The 25,462-nt window shown below is 48.7% G+C and overlaps 2 protein-coding genes across 4 annotated transcripts in view; both read right to left on the reverse strand.

Moving 5' to 3' along the window:
• Window positions 1-3,810: 3,810 nt before the first annotated feature.
• The window catches only part of LOC6541501 (receptor-type tyrosine-protein phosphatase N2), a 36,058-nt gene continuing 14,406 nt past the window's right edge, over window positions 3,811-25,462 (reverse strand). For all 3 annotated transcript variants that reach the window (XM_001968201.3, XM_026978330.1, XM_015159718.2), the window contains 9 exons: window positions 12,325-12,378; window positions 11,046-11,103; window positions 9,458-10,966; window positions 9,308-9,391; window positions 8,621-9,233; window positions 8,342-8,563; window positions 8,083-8,280; window positions 7,859-8,025; window positions 3,811-7,791 (listed from right to left, as the gene is read on the reverse strand). In XM_001968201.3, the coding sequence (XP_001968237.2) occupies window positions 7,269-7,791; window positions 7,859-8,025; window positions 8,083-8,280; window positions 8,342-8,563; window positions 8,621-9,233; window positions 9,308-9,391; window positions 9,458-10,966; window positions 11,046-11,103; window positions 12,325-12,378 (3,428 nt within the window). In that variant the 3' untranslated portion in view covers window positions 3,811-7,268. The remainder of the gene's footprint in view (window positions 7,792-7,858; window positions 8,026-8,082; window positions 8,281-8,341; window positions 8,564-8,620; window positions 9,234-9,307; window positions 9,392-9,457; window positions 10,967-11,045; window positions 11,104-12,324; window positions 12,379-25,462) is intronic.
• Window positions 18,616-19,413, reverse strand: LOC26526545 (clumping factor B). Its single transcript, XM_015160040.2, has one exon. It carries the CDS (start codon window positions 19,282-19,284, stop codon window positions 18,751-18,753), a length of 534 nt encoding a protein of 177 aa, XP_015015526.1. The 5' UTR covers window positions 19,285-19,413; the 3' UTR covers window positions 18,616-18,750.

Consider the following 25,462-nt stretch of genomic DNA (forward strand, 5'->3'; position numbering starts at 1 on the left):
ATAACGTTTTTGCGGCAAACGTGTGTACTTTTCGTAATTCCAAGGACCTCGGGGCTGCCGTCCTGCTTTCTAAGGACCTCGGGCGCTGCCATCCTGCTTTCTAAGGATGTGTAGTAAAAGTAGCAAAGCGCAACAAAATTTCCCAATAGGTGTCGCGTTGGCGTAGCCGATACACGAACCACTGATATCTACATGTGTAATTTACGTTGCCCCATTTACACTGACCTGCTTCATTTTGTTTTCAAGTCTCGATGAACACACAACAAACATATAAAATATGTTTTTGTATAAATGATTTATTGTTGCATGAAATTACACATATTAAAAATTTAGTGCGCTACGCGTAGACCATCACCTCTTTTCCTTAAGCTTGGGCTGGCGTAAAAGTCGGTGGGTGATAAATGGCCAACTTTGATGGCTTTAACCCATTACCACCGAATGCCAATTGAGTAGTGAGGAGTGTGATATGAATTAATAAGCTACACGCATTGCAACGCTTAGTTAAATTAACCCTGAAGTGGCACTATTTCGAGCGAAGTTTTGATTCAAATCCAATATCTTCATTACCATCATATACCGATTGCCATATACCGATGGTGTGCCATGGGTTAAGACGGCTTATTTCCCTGGGGCCAGGACAGGGCGGTCCACGTAATGGCTCTTAGATTGTGGTTTTCATTAAAACCAACGGCTGCCAGCCACACAGCCGGCGATTCCTCCTCTGCGGTCACCCTCTGCGGTGGTGGTGACCCCGACTCCTGCTGCTGCGCCTGCTGCTGCTGCTGCTGCTCCTGCTCCTGGTACTGTTAGGTAACGCCCATTGCGCTGGGAGCGACAACAAAGGAGACGCCGCCTTTGAGCGGGCCGGCCGGCCAAACAACAAACGGCAAACAACAAAAACGGTAGGGAAGTGGTTTGGGCAGTGGTCCAAGTGGTCGCGATCGGGATCGGGATCGGGATCGGCCGAGGATAGGAGTCTATAATCTCGTTCGCTTAAGCGTCACGCATGCCACTCCCCTAAATTGATATGCCCGCGATGGCCAAACACCGGCAAACATCATCATCATCGGAGCGGAGGAAGTGGCAGTGGAAGTGGTGGCAGTGGCAGTGGAAGTGGTACCAGTGGTACCAGGCGGGAAATCATCAAAGCGCTGCCACGGCGGCCTCTTTTCATTTTTTCCCTTTCAGTGCGGCATTTCAAAGAAACGTTCCGACATTTCTACCAGGCGAACAGAAACGTCGACAGCCGGCGATGATGTGCTGTGCCAAAAAGTGAATGAAACCGAAAACTCGGCGCAAGAGCCGCCATGTATACCATGCCATACCATGCCATACCATACCATGCCACACCATCCGTACACGCACCACCAAACCGAACCACCTTTTTTCGAGGCGTCGCTGCTCTGCCGCTCCTCTGCCGCTGCTGGCGGCGGCGTATGAAATTGGCTGTGACCCGATTATATATGCCGGTATAAGTTCTATTCGCTGGCCATTGTCGTGGCACTTCTGGGTCGCGGCGGTCCGGGTCGTCGTCGCTGCAGGGGGAGAGTCGCTGCGAAGGGTGGAATTCGGGCAAGAGATACAATAGTGCGAAATCGTGCTTCTAATGACTGGCTACATGGACGTGGGTCTAGGGGGGATCCTCGGTTCCGGCGCCTAGGAACTGCAACCACACAGCACACCAATAAAACCATCGTGGCGTCGCTTCTAATTTTTTTGTTCGTTTTTAATGTTGCTTTACACACATAGAATAAACATTTGAGTAGTATATAATATTGCACATTTCAATGTGGCTTAACTGTGGTTATTTCCATAGATATTTGGCTAAGGGCTTGGAGCCAGGTCTCTGCGCTGAGACGAAACAAGTGTGATTCCGATTATAAACGCTGTCTCTGGTGAGTTGGAAAAGTGGATAGTGCAGCTGCTATAAGCCAAGTCCCTAGTGGGACGGAACATGTATTTTTTTCGAGTGCTGTAAGCTGCGATTGAGCAAATTCACTGAAAAAACAATCAGCACGATTACTTTTACTTGCTTTCTGAGTATATTCTATATTAGGTGTGATTCAATTGTGATTATTTCATAGACACTGTAATGTGCTTTTGGGCAAATCCCAAAAGGATCAAAATTGCGTTGAGCACACTTTAAATTTGTGCATGTTCAATTGTCTCTGGGGTTTCAACAAGCTTCATGTATTTCGGTTCGTGTAACAATCAGTGTGTTTGCTGTAATCTGCTTGTGTTTACTTAACTAGAAACGCCAACCAGCTTTGCATTAGCTTGGTTCGCTGCGTCTAACAATCCATCTCCCAGTGCACTTATTTTAGGTCTAAACGAGGGAACAGTGCCAAAACCGATTGATTGGCGAATGTTTTCGTGACCAAACTACTTACTTTGTGTGGCTTTTGTGGCTCTTGTTGCATTGGAAAATGCTTACCTAAAATTACAAATGAAAAACCGCTTGCACTAGTTCATTTCACTGCCTATGGGGCTTATTTCCTGGAGCTATGATCTATAAACAAACATTTGCTGAAAGTAAACTCTGCCTTACTTGTGGGTTTGTTGGAGTGCAGGGCGCCATGCAACTATAAAAAATGTTAACTAAATAGGAAGCGAGGAAGTGTGGATTAAAACATGCGTGTTAATTGAGTGGGATTCGAATGGAAAGCGTGCCAAGTTCTAGGTGTTCTAGGTGTTCTATGGTTAGATAGCTTCTACTTATATGCGATAAGCAACTCTACAGATTATGGTAAGTTACAGTACCTTCTGACTGTACCAGACTGTGTGGTAGTTATTTGTGATTGGTGTTTCATTACAGTGATGTTCAGAGCCCGCTTGCGGCTCAAGATGGGTTCTATTGACAGAAACTCGCACCCTAGATACAGTAAACACTGGGTAAGGGCACCGGACGAAAGCTAGGGTTCTGTGTGCCTTCGATGGGCTCGTTGGGTGTGGGTGCTACGCTCGACATGGCTACTGGATATCGGTTGGTACTGTGGGTGGCTTCGTTTGTTTAAGGGTCTCTTTATTATTTTTGATTTGTGTTATAATAGTAGTCGTTTGTTACCGGTTCTACATCGTTATCTCCTTATTCTGCTCTGCTTGCTGTTTATCATCGAAAATGGTTCGCATTTCTCGTTTTGGTATCGTTTAATTTACATTTATATAATTTACACATGCAGCAGAATATAATATGTTTGTGATTTAAACTTGAATTTGTAGCGCATATTACACAATGGCGCGATACATTAAGATATAGGTATGCATATCCTCTTTGTTCTCAATAAATTCTCAATAAATTCATATGGATTAATAACATTTATATATATGTAGGTATACACGTTGCTATGTAATTCTCATAAATAATTGTAGCATGTTTAGTTACTCGTATGTTTAAAACACTTAAATTGCATAGTTAATTATTTTGCACAAAAAACCTTTAATAGGTATGCTCCATGTTCTTTAATTCTTTTATTGTTTTCTTCGAGTGTCGGTGTTCTGTGTATTTTACTTGCTTGATTTATCTTCAATAATCATTAAGTTCTTTGATTTATCAGTTTAGTACATTTAGATATTAGTGGCCTCAGCCAGCATAATTTTTTGCTGGTTTTTACCTTTTTTTTGGATTTCTCATTCGTTTTTTCATCTTTTTCATCTTGCTTAGTAACACAAATCTTGCCAAGTGGCTAAATAGATATATATATTTTGAATGCAGCATATGTTTACACATCGATATTGTTAAATGTTTCACTTATCGCTAAATGCCTCGTTCAATCAGATCTCATATTTGCTTTGGTTTTCCAAAAATGTATGAAAGCCTGCTCGTTTTTTATTGGTTTGCTACTCGACAGCCAATTGAATTAACAGCAGCAGAATTAACTTTCACTCTGCTGCTCCTGCTAATCAATGCCTCGAATATTCCCCACTTTTTGTGCCTGAATTGCGTTTTGTATTTATTTGTATTTGTATATTATCTCCGCGGTTACCAAACTCAATCCTCCGAAATAAAACAGTGAGAACCTCAGACCAAGTTTGGTTGCCCCTCTGATAACTTTTACGCGTTTCTCCAGTCACATGACGTGGAGTCACATGTCCTCCTCTGTCCAGCTGCCCATCTGGCCCAGCCGCCTGACCCTTCACCTTGGTGGAACAGCTCCCGAAGTTGCCGCACTCCGATCTCTCGTCTCAACGTGAATCTCATTGTGTAGGCCTAATGCTAATTCGGTCCGATCGGTCAGTCCCGGTTTTCCGTATCAGTATCAGAGTCAGTTTCAGTATCTGTGCTGTATGTATCTGTATCTGGTCGGGAGTAGCTGCTAGTCCGGAGTGAGATGTGCGTATATACAGCCAGTTCCCGGGTCTCTGGGATCTCGGGGATCGGTGTCCGTCCGGTTGTTGGTGGTCGGGTTATGTTTCTTTAGGAACTCAAACCATTTTGTATCCTCGTTCTGGGTTCGTGGCGTCAGTCGGTCGGTCCTTGGTAGGTCGTCTTCTCCACCAGCTCATCAGCGCCTGATCGCCTGATGATCTGATCTGCTCCGATCCGAGTGCCGCGGCAACATCCCGGGCTGCCCGTTGAAGGTCGAAGGTCGAGCACTGGCCAGATGGCAGTGGTCTCCATTGGCCAGTTTCCAGTTTGGATCTGCAGCTCTTGCTGCTCTGGCTTCGATTTAATCTTCTTCTGCTTCCCTTTAATATGCTTGCCTTACAAATAATAAATTAGGTTTCGCTAGTTGGTTTTGTATATCTATGTTACACCATCAATGAAAATAGATTGGGGAAATGATGAATGCTTCGGTTGTGCGTAGCTACCCTTTCGCATACTGGGTACTACACGCAATAGGTACGATTTTACATATACGAGTATGTATGTTGTTTATTCTTGAATGGAAAGTCCGTTAGACATATATGCATCATCATATAATAAGTGGTTTTATATGTAAGTTCCTTCAATTTTCTACGCATGGTTGTTGTTTCCTCCTCGTTTATCATTAACACGTTATGTTTATGGTTATGTCGAAATATACATCAATAATTGCCTTTATATGCGATTGACTATAATACGATACATTTACGTTGCTTGTTAGTACACTTATTTAATTTGTATTTTTTCGTCGAAGAACATTTGAATTGAAATTGTCGTAGTTGTATTCGTATGTATCTTAATAACTTTGAAAAACGTTGCTTCAAGTACTCGAAAATCAATCGAAAAACTCACTACTAAATATTTTGCTCTAAAACAATTAAGTTTAACTATGCTCATATTTCTTATTTCTTTTTCTTTTTCTACCACGTTAATAATTTTCTCATTTTTTCTTTCGCAAGCCCCAAGTTGTTGTTCGGACTTGCCACAGTTATTGTAATATTGTTTTCTCATTTGCTTTTACTTGTAGTGTAGTGTAAGTAGTGTTCTGGGTGTTCAACGAAGGAAAAATGCTAAGAAATTAACAGTTTTGCGTCGAGATTATAATTTTTCATATTCGTTTTTCTTTTTTGCGTTTTGCTTACGTTTAGCTGAAATGTATTCTATCTTTGTCGTCATGGAATAATTCGAACTACGATAACTCATTTTCATTATGCTTAAGTTCAACTGCTACGTAAACTGCTAAGTATGGTATTATTTATTTGATAATTTTTTTGAATATTTCTTTGCTAATTTGCAGCACTTGCACTTACGTCCTCCTCAATCTGAGCTTATTTCATTTGTATTTTTGGGTTTTTCGCGTTTTTTTCTCGTCGGATGCCGGAATCGGTAACTGTGCCTGGTCGCTGTATCTTTGTATCTTTCGTGTGGTGTGTGCAGTGTGGTGTGTCGTTTGGTTCCTGTGGCTATCTAGATATATTCCGTGGTGCGTTTCCTGTTTGTCCGGGTTCGTTCCGGGTCGTCACTGGATGTGGGGTATAGGTATTGGGCTGGAGATGTTCTATCCAGCTTTCCAAGGCTGCAATTCAGTGTATTGCATCTCCTTGTCTTATTTTTTTTTTGGCTTTTCTTTTTTTTTGATTTTTCAATTTCGTTTCCCCGGTGATATTCTGCAGTTTGTGGCACATACTTCTAACGGCACGCGAAGCTCCAACCTCCCCCAGTAACCCCCTCCGCCCCCCGACCCATGTGTTTAGCTGCCTCAGGTGGTGAAGTAGATCGTGGATCCAAGGCCGAGGAGCGGACTGGCCGGCAGTTGCTGGAGCTTCGGTGCCGTTCCTCTGACATTTATGTACTTACTTCGATAATATACGCATATAGTAATGTAGTACACATAGTAGTTGTGATACAATCAAGTGTGGCTTACGTCTAGGAGCGATTGATAACTGAACAATTTCTTGACTTCGCACACATACATATGGTCTGGTAAAACACCCATGCTGGTTGGATAGATAATGACGTTCACCATATTGTATATGAATAATATATGTTGTATACAAATATATCTGTTAAGTGTGATTATATCCTTGTATAATTAATTGTCATACACATCAATAGTTGCTCCTCCTCAAACTCTCTCGTTTCATGTTGTAAATAGAACTTTGTTTGTTAGGTACAAATTTTGCAATCTTCATTCTTGTATATGTCTGTCTTGTATATGTATGTGGGTATGTGGGTATGTGGCATGTGAGTGGTACAGTGTAGAGTGTTTTTCTCAGTGTATTCGTGTTCTAGTTCTGTCTGGCTTGGCATATGTATACCGTTCAGCGATTGTTGTCGTTCGTTTGCTGGTTTTCAAGCACATCGATTAGAGTTTAAGTTTAATGCCAACATCGATATCGAGTAATGTACGAGTAAGTAAAATGCCTCATAATTGAATCCAATGCTTAACAGCTAGACATGTATATAATATAAGTTATGGCATGGTTGTAAATATTCTTGTATATCCTTTAACACTCAAATATGCTATATGTATATATATCGTGCGCTTCTATAGTTGCTTGCGCCGCACAACTCCGCCGCTCGGGAATCCGCCCACATGGACGCACCCCGGGTCTCACGGGCTGGTGCAGACCGGGGCGGCGTGGCACGTCCGGGGATGCCCTTTCCGGCAGTTGTTGTGCTCCTCGGCGCGGTGTAGATAACCGAAGATGTAATGTCCTCCTGCTGACAATCTCGTGAAGCCTTCGCGGCGTGCACCTGGAACCTTCCCAGTGCTCACGCCAAATCAAAATCAAACGCGAACTCAACTCATTACTAACTATAACGAACTGAAAAGACCCCCGAAACGCTGCAACAATCATTAACCTGAGGCTTAACCTTCAACCCGATCCTGGATCGGATTGGCTTACTTCTTCGCCTGCTTCGCCGGTTTCGCTGGCGTCCTCGGCTCGGCGACCTTCGCCTGCCGCTCCTCCTTATCCTTCTCCTTCTCCCTCTTGGCCGCGGCGGCCGCCTTGGAACTGCTGGTGGGCGCCTCCTCCTCGGCTGCCTCCTGCGCCTTGTCCTCCTTCAGAGGCTCCTTGGTGGTGCTGCTGCTGGAGCCGCCGGAGCCGCCGCCCACCACAGGATCCTTGTCCAGCTCCCGCTTCTCGCCGGAGGTGTTCGCCGGCAGGGCCTTCAGGATGGCGTGCACCTCCTCCGCCACAGCCATCAGCACGAACTCGAACTGCTGTCGCGTGGCCACCACGCCGGCCCGCTGGTCACGCAGGTGCTCCAAGGTGGCGGCGATGTCGATCTCCCGCGCTCCCTTGTTCATCCGCTCGAGCACCAGGTCCAGCAGGATGTAGGCGCCCGTCCTGCCGGCTCCGGCGCTTCCGTGCACCACAATGGGACAGGAGCGACGTCCCCGGTAGGACTTGTTCACTTTCCTGGAGGTTACACAAATGGGCAATGTATATCTTATCATTTCATTCACATTTTTAAGAGCGGCCCTACCTCCTGAAGTCCAGCAGCGCCTTCGCCTGGGCGGGCACACCCATGTGCGGCCAGGAGAGGAAGTGGAACTGGGTGACCGTTCTGGTCTCGCTGGTGCGCAGGTTCTTCAGGTAGAAAGAACGTACGAGGTAGTCGTCACACCAAATGTGCTCACTAACAAGGTGAACCTGCAAAACAATACTTTATCCTACCCATTTAAGCAACCAAATCATGAAATATTCTACCTCATAGATGTGATACACCTCGGCACCTTCTTCCGGCCAGTAGCGCGCACAGGCCACCTCCCCGTTCTCCTGCAGGCGGCAGAGGGCCACGATGACGACGGCTCCCTGCTCCCAGATCATCTGCCAAAAGTGGGCCAGGGTCGATGGAAGTGGACCCTGGGCGGCCACATAGGCGGGCGCACGTGGATCGTGATCGGTCTGTGTAGGAGTGGTAGGAGTGTCATGGGTTGAGTGTCTTGGGTAAGTCAACGCCACTTACAATCGTCGATGCGTTCACATAGTCGAGTCCTTCGGCGTTGGCCAGGTGGTTGAGCACTACGCGCGAGTGGTCATACGGCAGGGGAGCTCCGGGCCTGTTGAGACCCGCACATTGCGGCTGGGAGGCAGCCTCCCGAGCACTGGGCTCCGCCTCGTAGCGGCACAGGGCCTCCCATTCCCGCTGCAATCGTCCCTTGTTGCGCAAGTGGTCCTCCATGTAAGACTAGGGAGATGCGAATGAAGCAATAGCTCAACTCATGAGGAGGATTGGGTGACTCACCAGCACCATGTGCCCGGTAGAGATGTCCATGTTCGTCAGTGCTGGCTCTTCGCTCCAGGAGGATGTGCTGGACCGCGAGGATGGCGGGCGACCTTCGTTCTCCTTGCTCAGCGATGTAATCCGCCCGCTCGGCGCCGGTTCGTTTGACCCACCGCCGGCAGCTCCGCCGGTCGAATTGCCACCGCCGCCCGCCTTGCCAGCCATCCTGGCCCGGCACAGTTCCTGGTAGTCCTTGCTGCAGGTCTCCGCTCCCGCAATGCCGGACTGCAGACCGCCCAGCTTGTCCCGCTTGCGGTCGTGCCGCTTGATCAGGATCAGGGTGACGAAGATCACGATCACGGCGGCCGCTCCGGCGCCAGCGAACATGTAGGCCATGATGTGGGTGACGTCGGGCCCCTGCTCGGCCAGCTCGATCCGAGAGGACGAGACACTGGGGTCCTGCAGGTCCTTGATCACGTCACCCACCCCGGCGTGCAGCACATAGAACCCGACGCGTCGCTGGATGTTGTTCTTCACGCCGCGGTTCTCGTTGATGGTCCGTGCCACATCGCCGGCGGTTTTGCGCTCGGGGTTGTTTGAGTTCACCCGGAAGCTGACTTCGTGTTGTTGAACGCTGATGGGGATTCGGTGGGGTATGGGTCACTGGTGCAACTGATGCAACTGGTGTTAGGTGTCTTGGGTACTCACGTTAAATAAGAAAAGTATCCCTGCATGTGTAGTATTTGCTCCAGCTCCTTCATGATGCGCTGCCCATCGTTCCAACTGTCGATTCTGCAAGTTGAGTGAAAGGCTGATTAGTAATTTATGGATAGGGATTAGATGTCCAGCGGGACTCACGGGTTCTTGACGAACACATGCACATATTCAGTGTCTACGGTGTGCGGCGCATGATCCTCGGCCGAGTGCTGCTGCTTCATGACCTTCTTCTTCTTGTGGGCATCGTCCTCGGCATTGCCCTTGATGTGGGCGGGCAGGACCTCCTTGTTGCCATGGCCCTCCTGCTTGCGCGCCTTCTCCGTCTCCAGCTGGTTGGTGAGCTCCGCGGAGCCCAAGGACGGGGGTCCTAGCAGCGGTCCGGGTTTCTTCACATCCAGGCGTTCGTGGCGGGCGAATCCCAGCATGTTGGCCAGCAGCGACTGCTTCACGTTCTCCGGCTCATCGGCCTGCATGCCGTCGGTTTCCGGTTCGTCCTGCGGCATCAGGAGCAGCCCACCTTCGGTGTAGACCCGCTGGCTCTTCGTCTGCCGGGGGAAACTGTTGGAGGCCAGCATGGCCTCTTCTTCGAGAGGCGTCAGCGAGTTCCTCAACAGACCCGACTCGAAGGCCATTTCCTGCTGCTGCAGGCTCACATCGTAGGGATCCAGCTGCTTGAAGGTCGCGGGACGGCGTTTGGCCAGCTCGGGATTGGCGTCCACTTCGGTTTCCGCATGCCTGAAGCTCAAAGGCGGCTCCTGCACCAATCCCTGCTCGTCGGCCAGTTCGCGGAAGAAGGAGCGCTTCGGCTGGTCGTCCCGCACCGCCACTTCCTCGGCCAAGCCCCCTCTGGAGTGACCCCTTGCTCTCTTGAAGGGGGCAAAGTTGTCCGGGAAGTACAGCTCGCTGGACTCGTTGACCTCATCGGGTGGCACGTAGACCGGTGCCTTGGCCTGCTCCTGCTGCTCCTTCAGCTCGCGCTGCTGCTGCTGCTCCACAATGGCCTCCAGTTGGTCCATGGCATTCGGCTGCGCCGCCGGCTTCCGCTGGTACGGCTGCGGATCAGGCTCGGAGGCGGCCAGAATCTGGTACAGTTCCAGCCGGTTCTGCTCCGCGCGCCGATCGGCATCCTGCTCCGCCGCCGCCAACTGCTGCTCGCGCTCGATCCTCTGGCGCTCGGTGTCCAGGAAGGCGTCCATGATGCTCGGCGCGTCCAGCTGGGTACTCTGCCCGTGCGCGTCCATCTTGCCGAAGTGCTCCAGCTCCGAGGGATCGTGCCTCAGCCGCCGGCGATCCTGCAGCATCCTGTTGAGGTACAGATCGTCCGCATCGCTTTCCCGCTCCTGCTTCTTCCGCAATGCCGGATAGAACTGCGCCGGACCGCCGGGCTGCTCGTAGTAGTCCAGTTCGGCTTCCGGTTCCGGCGGCGTGAAGCGCACGTAGGCCAACGCACTCGCCGGATCCCCGAACTCCGGAGGAGTCGGCGCCAGGTTCGCGCACAGATTCGGCGGAAGTTGCTGTTGTCGCTGGAGCGAGAATAGTGACCCCTGGATGCGGCACTGCACGTACGGATGGTCCCATCCTAGGCCGGCGCCCTGGAGTTCCTCCAGCATGGTGGCCAGCACACGGGACTGGTCCTCAGTGAGTGGTGTCCTGCGGAGTGTGGAATGTGGAATGCGGAATGTGTGAGAAGGCGTTCTTTGAATTTCATGGGACTAATCAGGACTCTTACCTCTCAATGTCCTCAACGTCCACACCGGTGGTTGGAATGCACTTGCCGAAGATGTTGTCTGCAATTCGGAGGCCAGTCGAGGGGTTAGTAGAGTAATCTCACGGAACTTAAGGTACGCCATCTACTGCTTCCCCAATTTGCTCCTAACTTTTTATGCCTTTCTGAAACTTTGCAGCAGATGATCCTGCCGCACAACTGGAACACTTACTCCCTGGACTTACAAATGAAGTTAAAACTTGAGGATTTTACTTTGAAGAGGGAACTTGCCGCGGATTCCCATGCCTACGTGGTGTCCTTATCCGATCCTGAACTCAATTCCCGCAATCATATATTAATGGGGCATGCAACTGCATTAAGGCGCTCGTCTGACAATGGTTCCCTCCTCCCCGGAACCCTGCCATCAGCACCTTTTGTTTCCATTGTGATTTACGACCATTTAAATGCATATCCTTGCGGCTTGTCTTTGGCGTAATTTGCATAATGTAAATGCTTCTCTCATGCGGACGGAACCGTGACTGCGGCGACCGAAACTGAAACCGAAGCCACTGCCACTGCCACTGCATGTGTGGGCCACGCCCCTGCTCCTCGCCCTGCACCGCCCCTTTTGAGGTCAACCATTTTCTCAGCAATTTTCGCCATTTCTCGCAGCGTTTTTCCTGCTGCAGCTGCTTTCCAATTGTTCCTCCTCCGCCCCTCGTTGTGCTTACATAAGTAATTGAGTGTGTTCTCGATAATGCAGTGGCAGTCCTCACATCCCGACTTCCCTGCCTCTGGATGCCCCAATCCTCGCCAGCGCGCACACTTTGTTTCGGTGTCGCTTTGTGTGAACTCTGACCCCTCATTGAAGCGCTCTGCAAATACGAATAATATGCGAACGAAGTTCGCCTTCTCCAGCTGAGTTTTCCCGCAGTTGCACCAACTCCTTGCATTTGGGCAACATTTGTGGGTGATGGCAGCGGAAATCGGCAGTGAAAGCCCTTCTCGGAGCAACCATTAGAAAATCATGGCCGAAAACTCTCACTACTTTGTGCCTATTAAAGTGGCATATTAAATTCCCTGTTTTCCGAATGGAAACTAATGAACCGAGCATTAGTTGTAACTTAGCATAGCTAAGGCCCCAGATTTAAGCTCCTCCGCCGCCCAACCATCCTGCTAATCCCTTTTCTTGGCGGGCGAATTCAATTTCCCCGAACTTGGCGTCCTTTTGTTCGCCGACTCACTGATAACCGCAATCTGGGTCTTAAGTCCATCTTAGCTGGGTGTCCTGTCCCATACTCACCATCGTAGCAGACCTCGGAGTGCGGTATGCACAGCGTCCTAACAAACTGGCAGCCTGCAAAGAAGCGGGTGGAAGAAGGTTTGGTTAGCATGGAGTACACGAAAGAGTTGTTTAGTCGCCATTATGAGCGGCTGAGTGGAAAGCGGGGCGCAGAGCAGTCTTTCAGTTGAGACATAATGATGTGGCAAGAGCCAAATCAGCATTACCACGCTAAGCAGGCTCCCGGCCCCCAGGAACCCCCATATCATCCCCATGCCCCATCGCTTCCCCCTTCCTGCTGCTGGTGTCATGTGTCGCTTGCTTGACTCTCGGCTAAATAAACGCCTTTTACGAGCTTGTCGCACATGGCCCACACACACAGCCATCCGCTCACGCACACGCCAACACACCAACACACTGACAGGAGCGACAGGCGAGGACAACTACAAATTCCTGGCCCGAATATATCCTCCTCTTGGCCGTTAGTCAAATGTCTTCTGTGTGACGTCAACGAGCACGCCCGCATCGTTCGGGAATTTGCCAGTGAAAAATGTTGCCTCCTCCGCCGTCCTCCTCCTGGTCATGTGCAGAGCACGTCCTCCACGTCCTGGGAGCTGCGCCCACGCCCAGAAACAAGCGGCGTCACTTTGGAACTTTGTTGTCAACAGTTTTCGTGGTCTTTGCCCAGCTTTAACTTCTGGCCTGCGACAGCCAAAAAGGCGACGACGCTTCGACATTTGTTGGCCATTAATTAAGCCAAAGTAATTTCATTTGGCTGCCACAAGCTCCGCTTGCCCAATGCCGCATTTCTGGCTGTTTTGTTTTTAATTGCTGAATAATTGCAGCAGGAGCAATACGGGCAGCATATATTAATCTCGCCCTTCTGTGGGTCCATGTAATTAAGATGCTCCAAGCCTCACAGATGAATCCATCAGTCAGTCGGAAACAGTAGCCCGGATCACTTCACTTTTCCCACTTTAAATTCAAACTGCTCCACGTAAAGCTGGAATTTATTGTGGCAAACTAAGCACTTCTATCTCGAGTCATCATGGCAAGGCGATTAGAAACTGCACCAAGTCCTCCGACACTTTTCGCCAAGTACCTGCTATCCCAGTCGAGCTATAAAGTTCCTAATGACTCTTTGCTCAAGTGCGATAAACTTGATTTTTATTCTCTGTGTAGGTCGGTCGAGCGGCTACATTGTTTGGCCATATGGAGTCCTGGCCATCCTTCTGCATCGTCGAGTCCACAGACTGAAGTGCACTCCGCATCCAGAGCCAAGGACCAAAAGCGCCCACTTGACTCCTTTGCAGGGCGAAGGTCCTGGGCCGCTGGGACAACAGTCAATAAATGTGGCGACACAGGCCGTCCGTCTATTTGTCCATTTGTCTATTTGTCAATAGGCCAACAGAGACGTGACCTGAATGGCGGACGGAAAGGCAATATTGAAAGCCCCGGCGCGAAAATAGAAACTAATTAAATGAGAGATGGTCGGCCATTTCGAAGCAAGTGAGCGGACTAATTGCTCCGCCTGGTCTGCGTTGAAAACTTGAAGCGACCAATCGACCCAAGGGATCCACACTCGCACACTCATAAATTCGCAAACTCATGGTCGCTGTCCAGGTGTATTGTTTTCCCATTAGCTGCCATGCCTTTCCATTTTCCACCCACTGATAAGCCCACGCGGCGAATGCGCCGCTTCCATGGGCCATTTTAACGCCATGCAAATGCGTCCTGGCCATAAAAGCAAGAGGCATCCTGCGTAGCCAGGGGCTTAAAGCTTTTACGGCAACAAAATCCCCAGCGGACTGCAACTATCTGCCCGTCATGCTCTTCGCTGTCCGCCGTGATGGTGATGCAACTATTATTTATGGCCAGTTCGATTTCCAGCCGCAGGGGCAGGAGGACTATGGGTTGGGATGACAATGGGAGTGGCAATGGGAGTGGGAGTGAAAGGCCAAGACCTGGAGCGCAGGGAGGAAGCGGATTGCCAATCAACAAATCAAAATCTGGGACGTCGATGGGGTGCAATCGTCCTGCCAGCGTTTTGTGCTGGCCCTGAATTGATTGATAAGTCCGCCACTTGATTGCTGGCTCCCAGTAGGGAAATCTTGGCCAGCCCAAATTGCACCACAGGCCCACGTTTGTTGCTGGGCAAACACTGGAGACGCAACAATTTAATAAATGCGCCGCCCCCGGGCGAAATTGAAAATTCCGAGCGCATGCCCCTTCTTCTTGCTGCGGTTGCTGTGGCAGCCGCCTCAACAGGATGCCCATCACCACCACTCCCAATCCCCCCTCGTTTTGATTGATGTCCAACGGCACACCGCACATAGTTAGGGAAGCTCCTTCGGAATTTTCCGCCTGGCCAGGGCTGTTTACTTACGAGACTCGCCTGGCGCCTCGGCGAGCTACCCAGGTCCTGTTTGCTTTTGGGTCAGGCCATTTAAAAAGAGAGATTTTCATTTCATAACGACATTTTTCCATTTTTCCACTTTTCCCCCTGTCATCTGGTACACATACTCACGAACAGGACACGTGTGTCCCGGACAACGTGTGGCATGTGTAATATGCGGAGGCGAGCGCTGGGAGCCCCGGCGACGTCTTTAATGACAATAACGAATGTCCGCACTCTGATTACGTGCCGCACTTGCCCCAAGCCGAAGCAGCAAAAAACATTTCATGGGGCACTCAAAAGTGGTGCTATCAGGACCTTCTAGAGCTTTTACGCACGGAATACGGGGCAAAAGGTACAACAAAGCTGAAGTTTTGGTAAAAGAATGAATAAATAGTCGCGAATGAGCTCTGCATTTGGCACAATGTAACACATGTAAAATATAATGGAGTTTGAAAGAATGCAAGGATTTGAGTTTTGGATAGAGACATTACTGCTCTATGCACAAAGGAGCATTTATCTTCACCAAGCAGCAAAGCTGATTAAAATCGTAAGCGCCCAGGACACAAAAGGGCCGTAAAATTGAGCCTTGCACAAAAGTTGCCTTGGTGTTTGCCTTCATATATTACATATTACCAATTACTACACACAAGGCTTAATAATTTCCAATGCCCTGCGACTTGAAATTGATGTAGTCTCAAAGGATTAAGTGCTCGCCGAAATGCCAGTTGAAATGCTCTGCCTGGCAGAGTAACCGAAAGCTAACTGGTGCTTGAAACACAATTACAATTACAAGGATGTTGCTGGCCATAAAAACACGAAAACAAGGCGCATTTCCCCTTGGCCGCGTGAAGGGAAGAGACGCCTTAAAGTCGCCCCGCGGCCACAATACTTTATGCTTTGCGTTGACAGGACGTGTCAATGCTGGGCGAACAATGCTGGGAACAACTGTCAGGGAGGCAGGCGCACAAAGAAAATAAATAATAACAAAGGACATTAATCATGACAACGACAAGGCAAAGGACTTCCCCTGCCTCGCAGGAGCACGGGATGGGGACTGGTTGGCAGGGTGGCAGGGTGGCAGTGCCAATGGCAAAGCAAACATGATGCAAGTGTTCCACACAGCTCGTTAAAGGGCAGCATAACAAGCACACACACACACACTCGCACACACACACACTCGCAGCGCACAGGACCTGCTTATGCATTAAAGTCCTGCTCCCGCCTACTTGACTTGCTAAGCGTTTAATGCCATCGCACACATGCGCCACTCGCGCCGCGCCGCGCCAAGCAAACAGAATAGCAAACAAATGAAAGGCACGGCGGATGCACTGCCTCCACGGCTTTCCCGCTTGCCGCGGCTCAGCTGCAGCTGGAAAGTTGTCGCTGCCTTGGAGCTTTATTAAGTGTAAATAAGCGGCGCATTTCACAGCAGCTTCGGGTGCTGCAGCCGCATTCCTTTGAGTGGGGCATTCCACCGCAGCAAAAAAGCAAAAGAAGCACTAAGCTGGTCACTCAGCGCACTGGTGCAAGGTGTTTTACCGCAGCTGCTAAAAAATAAATAGCTTAGAAGGGTTTAAAGTTTAAAGATTGAGTTGCAAAATGCCGAGACGAGTCAGTACTTTCAGAGAGCAGATTTGTCCTTTGTGCTAAGACTTTTGACTCACAATTGCAGCTTATTACTTTTGAATGAGTGTGCGGATTTGAAAGGATTCCAGCTGGAATTTCTTTCGGTGCTTTCCCCTCCCACATGTTGCTGCCACAAAGCTGTTTTTCATTTTCTCCCCGACGCCGGCGGCTTCTTGATTTATGCGAACTCATTTTATTCATAAATTTTAAACACGTTTGACGTCGTTGGGCTGGGGCTATGGAAATCGGGCGCTTTTCCCCCCGGTATGCCAACTGTCTCTGGCTTTTCCTGGCAGCGGGTCCTTGATTTATCTGGCCACATTTCTAAACAAATATTCCAGGTCCTTCCGGGCGAGCGACGCCAGTGACCCAAGCAAATTTGGCGCCTTGGTTTGTATTTTTTGCGACGTCCAGCATAGCAAACGCTTCCTAGGGTAGCCACTCTGACCTCCTCCATTTCGTCATCCCAGGTCCTGGCAGTAATAAATTGAGTGCCACTTCTGACCAGGCCGAGACCAGTAGACAGGCAAAATAAAGTGCTTGAGCGGCATGCAGCTCAAATTCTGCTCTGCGGGGCTGGGAAAATGTTTATTTGCTTTCGGTTCATCAAACAAGGACTGCTCGATGTCAACACTGTGCAAATATGTGTCGAGTACCTGTCCGAAAACTGTTTGCTTTTCCCATAAGCAAGCTGTCTGTGACTCTGAGACGCATTTGAAATATAACCATCCAAATATCCAAATACTGCCAGGAATTGGGACGCTCAAGTGGACATTTTCGGAGGCGCCTCGAAGTATGCAACGAAAAGTGACTGTCCGGGCTTGAAGTTTAAGGATAGTCAATACGAGTGTTTTCGGTTGAAGGGCGAGAAAGATACATGTGGCAAGCAGATAAGAAGCCTGAAAGCTTGAGGGCTAATAAATTCCATGGCTGGAGCAATTAATGCTTTTAAACAAGTTCTCTCTGATTCAGAAAGTTGTCTAAGCTCACAAACACTGCTGCTTTTCTCGTTCATTATTCGCTGTCAGTGCGAATGACAAATTCCCAATGAAATTCCTAACAAACTCGCTTGTCTCATTTGCATGGTCAACTTTAAATTACAGCAGAAGAGGCGAGGGATGAGCCGGAAAAGCGGTTTCAATTTAAAGTGGAAAACTCGAGGCAGTGGCAGCGCTTTCAGCTTCATCTTTGCATGCCAAACATGATTTTTGCCTGGCAAACAGGATCCGTACATCAATTTGTCATTTCATTCATGAAGTCCTTTGAGTCTGCTGCACTTTGTGGACGATTTATTAGAAATTCCCTTTCCAAAGTGACCTGAAAGGACCTGCAGTCTGCCCTTGCCAAGCCGAAATGGGACTATCGCGGTTTGGTCCTCAATCGACAACGCATTTGGACTGGGATTGAAATTGAAATTTCAAATACGATGACTGATTGCTGGCCTCCGGCATACAGGCCAGGTTGATGGGCATCCTGTGCCATCCGGTGCCTCGCATCCTGCGGCCCACTGCTCGTTGCAAGTCAGCAAATGCATTTGGGGCAAGCCCCCGAAGGCAACTGCCCACACTTTGCGTGGATTTATGCCAGGTTTGCTGGCTCCCACCGAACCAAAAAGATACTCGAATTTATAATGCAATGCATCTATCGCAACGCCAACAATCAGTTGATTTAGCCGATGTACGATGCGTTGCAATTGATTTAATTAAATGCAAACAAGTTTGCGCTCCAATGGATTTAATGTGCAATTACTTTTCCAATTTGCCATAAAAGAATACACACAAATCTTGATTGCTTATTACGGGGGCCCATTTTTCACCATTTTCCGGGCGACGTGACGTGCCCTTCATTTTGCCCACTTTTCACGGCCCTTGTTCTTTCTCGCTTCTTTGGTTTTCATTAATGTTTAGGCAGCTTTTAATTTGCGCTCATTAATGGGCAGGGGAAAATCGAAGAAAGGAGCGGCTGATGGCACCGGGAACTCGCTTATGAATTTCATTAATTTGCGCAGTGTTGCCCCGCCACTGCGGCTGTTTTTCTGTTGCACGGTGGGGCATGAAAAATTCATTAGATGTTTTGCATAAATTACGGCCGCCCAAAGTTCAACCCAGATAGGCAAGGCCTCTAAAAACAACTGCAAATTATTCCGCAAACTTTCGCCCAAAACATTTGGCTGACAAAATCGACCAATTTATCGCCGAAGTGAAAGCAAACTTAGGTCAAATATCTGACGCCCCAAAAGTTTCCACCTAACAAGCCCCCAGCGACCAATTAAAGTTGTTCCGAAAATGTCAATTTCAGTACGACCTACTTTTTCCAGCTTATTAATTTAAAATGGGGAGTTGCACAACTACAAAGTACTACAAAATTATGTAAATAAAACCATATGAAGAAACCTCCTGCTCCCGACTAAACCTCATTCACATCTACTTGGCTTTTCCCGACTGCGGAGCAGCACTTTTGCGACTTGGAGGAGCAACCATGCCACCAGCCATAGTCAGTCGCCGCTGGATGCGGGACGCAGGCTGGGCAGGGGATTTGGGTGGAGGCACAAAGGCCACGAGCCGCGATAGTTCAGGCTCGTCTCTGGAGATTTGCGTTTTCCGATTCTTAGGACCCTCATCTCCTGGGGATGAACCCTCCTCGACGTCGCTGAGTTCCGATTCCGACTCTTCGCTGCTCTCCTTTGTTTGCTCGTCGGAATCGGTACAGGAATCCTCCTCGAAATCGGAATCAAAGTCGGAATCGGAATCTGAGTCGGAATCTGAATCTGAATCGGAATCACTTTCATGTTCTCCATCGCTTGCATCACTGCCAGCGACTTTGGCATTCAGATACTCCTGCACTAGTTTGCGCTGCTCCTTCATCGACATGCTGAGCTGTTTGGACTTGTCGAACACCTGGCTGACCAAATCCTCCAGGGATGCAGGACTCAGATCCTTGGCCTTCTTGCTAGTCATCTTTGAATTCTACAGCTGCTTAGAACTAGATTTAGATTGTTTCACTTAGAATTTTGTGTGCACGGAGAATTTTTGTTAGTTTTCAAAAACCAGTTTCGTATCGCTCGAGTGGCAGGGAAGTAATGGGTTTGATCTTTATACAAATTTTAGCTTGTCTAGCAGCTGCCTGCTGTGATTATATGTTAGATACCCCTCTGTAAAACTGGTATAACTTTCTGAATAGTGTATTCCAGTAAAGCCATTAATGAAGAAATATTTGATTTTTGACCGTAATTTGTTTGGCCCACCAGCTAAATCAATTACGGCGGCGCCACAAAGTGCGCCACCAGGTGGGGCAATTTAATTGCGCGGTCTCCGGGAGATAAATCAAATCATTAGTTCAGAGGTCACTGAGTGGGCGGTGAAGTGGGGACCTGGCGAAGTCAAAGGGCGGGTGTGTTAATGCCAAATTAGAGACGCCCAATGGAGCGTGATTGCAGCAGGCCAAACATCGCAATGGGAACACATAAATACACATTATCCGGGGGTTGGGGGGCAAAACGCTTGTTTGCCTATGCGTGGCGCATAAAAATCCAGTTCTTATTAAATTTCCGCACGCCTGCACATGTCCTGCTCCTGACTCCCCGATCTCGGGGTGGAATATCCCATCCCATATCATCCCAAACAATCCCATCCTAGACTGGCAATTGGGAGCAGCTGTTGGCTTGCTCCCTGGCATTGGGCTCAATGAATTTTGCATGTTTTTGTCGGCCCATCCAGCCACGCATGTTTTTTATCCCAACACTTGCCGCAGGCGGAGCAGCACTTCCACGACTTCGGTTTCCCATTTGCTGGCCCCTGGGAGGAGGCACTTCTTTGTTACACCTCCAAGGGGGAGGAAGAGGGCGAGGGCGGAGTAAACAATATTAACATTATATTAACATTTATTTGCGTTCGCCAAAGGTTTCCCTGTTTGGCCCGCCTTGTGGCAAATAAATACATTTACATACATTACGCAGCACACGAGGGCTTTCCGTAGTTTTCCCCACTCTCCCTAGTTGCCATTAAAACACACTAATAGTACGCTGCCAAGGGCGAGCTGTGCCTTTGAAAAGGCACAAAAATGGGTTTGCGTTTGCGAGCCCCAAATATAGGAACTTCAAAAGCCAAGCCAAAACAAAGTGCCAACAAAGTAATTGCAGGGATTTGCCTTGCGGCCACCTCCAATGGGGGGAGGGGTTTTGCCTAGACCGTTTCCCATTTTCCATTTCCCATTTTCCTGCCATATATGTTTGTGCGCCAGAGAGGCGGTTTCCGCGGCGCTGGGATGAGGAAGTGGCAACCAGTTGCCGCGCCATTTTCTCGTTTTGTTCGGCCGCTTTCTTTTTTTTGAATATGCCAAAATGTGTAACTGTAACTGGTGTGCACGGGCTGTCCTTTGAGCAATTTTACGCATATTTGCACTTAAATATTACATCTCCTGGCATGCGAACGAGTATATGTGACTGGGTCGAGCCGTAACGCGCGATATTTACGATGGCACGTTAATTTTTATGACATTTCCTCGCCACTCGCAACTGGCAGCCCGGATGCCCCTCAAAGTGGCGGCCAGACAGCGATTCCGATGCGCATTATGCCGGGTTTACGAACGGATATGTATCTCGAAGGGCCCAGCGACACGGGCTAATAAACCTATTAAGTTGGGTGATAAATGCCTGAGAGCAGCCTTAAAAACCTGTACATTTTACTCGTATGACCATTAAATATTTTGTGGTCCTTGATTAAGGAGCACATGTGCCCAAGTTATGATCGATTTGCAGATCCTAAGCCCATGAATTCGGATTCATCCTAGCTGAATTTAAATGCCTGCCTTGAATTCCTCGGCTTTCAGAGGATCTGCTGAGCAGCAATTCTATTGCCATCCTTTGTTTCATAGCACACTTACATGCCTGCATGCAAACGATGATTGCGGTTATTATTCATTAGCCGCCTTTGTCAGTTTCCATCTGGAGTTTCCCAGGCTGCTCTTGATTATCTGCGATTTTTCCTGCCAATTGGGTAGAGTGGCAGAGACGGAGGAGTGTCTGCCACGCTTCATTGGCCATTCAATATCTTTTTTCCGCTCCATTGCTGGTCTCCTGGCCTGACCTCCTGGCCTGACCTCCGACCCCCTGATTGTGTGTCCAGGTGGGCGGCATCTTGAGAAGGCGTAAGGGGCGTAACCGTGGCGGCCATGCCCGGACGACGTGTGTGTGTGTGCCCATTGTTTCGTTTTATCTCTTAATTACATCTCCATCTGGCCATTGAAAGCCTTCGGCTCGGAAAGTTTAATTAACTCGGCAGTGCTCTTGTTGGCCAGTTTGAGTGGCGAGTGTGTCAGTTGCCAGTATCGAACCGATACTAAGCGCAGTTTTGTGTGCCTCATAATTGAATGGCCACTAAAATCGGCTAAATATGACAGAGTCGAGTGCGCAGGCCTTGGCCGCAAATTCATTAGTTTCAGGAATGTTCCGAGAGTGCAACAGATAAGGCTATCAAACGTGCCACATGATGTTGCGGCCACAAAAGACATATTATTTCTGCGGCTTGCCACTTGCGAAATAATCAATAAATTGGGTTTCCATTTGCATCATTCAACTGCAATGCTGCAAACTTGCTTTCTATTTTTCGGGAAAGTTCTGCACTTATTGAATTTCACTTCATTTTCAATAAGGACGCGTCTCGCATCTTGCGTAACTAAGCAAATAGCTTTATTTGCATGGAATAGTAATGAAATCATGGATCCAACCAACTTGGTTATTCTGAAAATATTTAAGCCACGCTTGGAGCAGGCATTTCACTTTCAATTTCTGACCAATTTTCAGCCAATTCATAGGCAAATCCCTCGCAACTAACTGCTTTCCACTTAGCACAACTTAATCCCCTGAACGGAAACTCAAACTGAAAACTGGGATAAGCGCCTGCAGTCCTGCGAGGACAATGGCAACTGAGGGGAGGGTGCCCCCCTCGTGTGGCACACACTATGTACGCCGCATGGTGCACGGTGCATGGTGCAAAGTGCGTTGTGAGCCTGTCGGCAGTAATTGCGGCGCTTAGAAGGACGGACATTCAGGGATTAGCTGCAGATGCAACTGCGTTTTCAGCGGCATTTTCCAGCGCTTTCTGCTGCCCTCCAATGTTTCCCTCCATTTCCCCCCAAATTGAGCGTGCCAGCTTTTAAAAACTTGTGCATCCTCCGAGGCGCAAGGATATCTCCTCCAGAGAGCGCCTTTCTTCGACTCGAGGCATTCCTTTCGCTTCACTGTACACTGATACTCGCACTCGTACTCGATTATGTCGGCAATATGTTTACGTTAACAAAGCCCCACCCCGAGAATATCCTTGCAGCAGACAGCAATTTGTTCCAAATGACTTGGCGAGGCGCAAATTAAGTGCATTTTCATTAGTTGCAAGTTGTTTGCCATTTGAGAAATTAAATTGCCGTTGCAGAGTCAAGGAGTTGCAATCGGAGGCGCCCCAACTGCTCCACAGCAATTATTTTTCCAGCTCGCTCTCGCGTTCGCCCGAAGGGGAACCATCCAACTATCCACTGGACAGCTCCAGCCCCAGCATCGTCATCATCACCGTAATCATCATCATCGGAAGCACTGGACGCAGCCAGCCAACCTTTATGAATTTCGCCCATGTGCAAAGTTATTTGGCAGCAAAAAACAGGACCAGGCGAACCTTGCTCCACTTTAAGCTGGAAGGGATATACAAATGCTTTCTGGGATGGGTATGAAGGCGGATTTTTCGGTTTGAACCGAGGGGGCAGAATGCATGAGCACTCCCACCTGTCGGACCTGTCGGAAAAGTCCACAGTCATGTTTTTGTTTCATAGACTGCGGGCCAGCAGCTTTCAGCAAGAAAAATTGCTCGAAAAGCAGAAAGGTGAGAAGCAAGCGTCAATGTTGAATTTAAGACCAGGCTTAAAGTTTAGAAGCTGCCCCATCAATTTCCAGCCCGATAATTCCTCGTTCAGGGGATAGAAAATGCAATTTGCACGGCTCTTCTCAAATTGCTGCACTAATTCAATGCAGGAAAAATCGAACTTACAGCCGGGATTACCGCCAGCCAAATACTGTGTGCTATATGTGCTATATAGCGCCGAAATCGACGAATATATAACTCCGAACAATTGCGGTTCGTGTGGCAGATCAACCGCAGAGCATGATGTAAAGCGGCAGCCAGAGGTCCACCGCATTCCATTTGGCCGAAAATAGAATTTAAACGAGTCAACGTGGCGTATACGCAATGTGAAGCCAGTCTGTTGCAGGTTCTACATGGAAATTGCATTAGCAGTGCATTTGTTTGAAAAGTTTCTATGAAGCGGCGGCCAGCTAATTAATAATGCATTCGCAACTGATTTGAAAATGTGAAAATGCGCGAAATGCGCGAATGTAAAATCCAATTTCGATGCAATGCAAAAAGGGGCAAGTTGGCCTGGATTTGGCTCCGCTTTCTGCGCGCAGATTGAACTGCATTTCATTAGCTGCAGAGAATGACGAGCAGATATGAAAACTATCTGGCGCTGCAGAAAGCTCTTCGCAAGGAGTGCAAATATTTGTTTTTCAAATGAAATGAATAAATGCAGAAAAGTTGCCGCCTCCACCGCCGTTTGTTGCCAGTTAAATGAAGTTGTTTTTGCCAGTCTGCCGTTTGCCTGCTCCGCTGCCTGGCTGGCTAAGGTCAATGTGTTAGACACTGTTGCATGCAACAGGGAGTCCTCGAGGGGCAGGCGACATGTGCGAGTGCCCCAGCTACTCCCGTTGCAGGAGGAGGAGCAGCTGCTGTTAATTAAATTTTATTGTGCAGCCATCAAAAGTTGCACGCCACAAGGGGAGCGGTGGAGTGGCAGGGCCACCGTGAAATATGGCTGCAAGGAGCAGCAGGAGCAGCAGGAGCTAATGATGATGTTGCTCGTTGCCAGTTGCTAATTTATACACACCCCAGATTCCCGACACGGCCGCCAACAATGTGGAGGAGCAGTCAGCTGCACAGCCAGGACATTTATCTGTTTGTGTATCTATGTGCATGCATGTATGTTGGACACGGGTGTGTACACATGTGCACCTGCAGCAGCAGCAGCAGCAGCAGCAGCAGCAGCAGCAATCAATAAATCCCAGGACCCAGCCCAGATCCTGTTGATTCTTGCGCAATGCCGTGCATAAATGCATGGGCGGAGCTCCTGGTTAACTTTGCATGTGGGCTGGCGTGGATGCAACGCCAGGAGCTGCAAATTTGCATGCCCCACACAGCAGCAACTAGTTGTCATGGCAACAGTGGCAGCAGCAGCAGCGGCAGCCGAGATGCTCGACAGGATACGAGCTGTGAGTCCTGCAGCCACACTATCCAGGGAGGCTGATGCCTCCACTTGGCGAGGCCATGAATGCGAAAGGAACTGGGGGAGCTGCAAAATAGTTGGCTCAAAGCAGGAGCTAAGTTTCGGAAAACGAAACTGACAGCTTGTGGTGGATAATTTGTGCTTGGCTGCTATCGTTATGGGAATTAAGTTCTCTCCAATGCCAGCGGGATTGGCTAAATGGAAAGCATAACGTCAATCAGATTAAGACAGCAAATCCCGGCAAGGAAGCTGCGTTTATGGGTTTATTTTAATAAACTAGCAGTGGCAGTAAACAAATGCTGTGCAAATATGCATGTTGAAATAGAAAATAAATGCATTTTGAATATTCATAAGCCATAATTGTGTGTTTGATCGAATGTGCGAATACGTACTGAATGTTTCATGGGCAACGAAAGCCAGTGGGGTGTGAACCAAGTGCCACTTTTATAGGCAAGTGATTTCTAACCATCAATAAATATGCACTATTTGCAGCAAAACTATACCCAATGGCACGGAGCCAGCAGTTCCGGGCCCAAAATCAGTGCCAGTGAGTGCGACAACCAAGAATCCACTCTAGTGGTGGTATCACCTCCACCCGTAAGTGGCCCAAACGATGTTGCCAGCACTTGGAGGCCTGTTGCACATGCCAGTTGGCCAGCTCTGCGTCGGTTCCGGCCATGGAGCGCATTTCCTGGCCTGCTTTATAACGGCAGCAACAGCAGTTGGCCAATTGGATTATGCGTGGTGCGGGCTAAACTAGTTAAAAACATATTTGCACAGCCACTTTGCACCAGGACCTGCCGACATGGACATGGG

The sequence above is a fragment of the Drosophila erecta genome, unplaced genomic scaffold (genome assembly GCF_003286155.1).
Source record: "Drosophila erecta strain 14021-0224.00,06,07 unplaced genomic scaffold, DereRS2 tig00000055-arrow-pilon, whole genome shotgun sequence".
NCBI classification, from domain to species: Eukaryota; Metazoa; Arthropoda; class Insecta; order Diptera; family Drosophilidae; genus Drosophila; species Drosophila erecta.

Coding starts and splice junctions, on each gene's coding strand:
- LOC26526545 (XM_015160040.2), bottom strand. CDS start 19,284: ATGACTAGCAAGAAGGCCAAGGATCTGAGTCCTGCATCCCTGGAGGAT.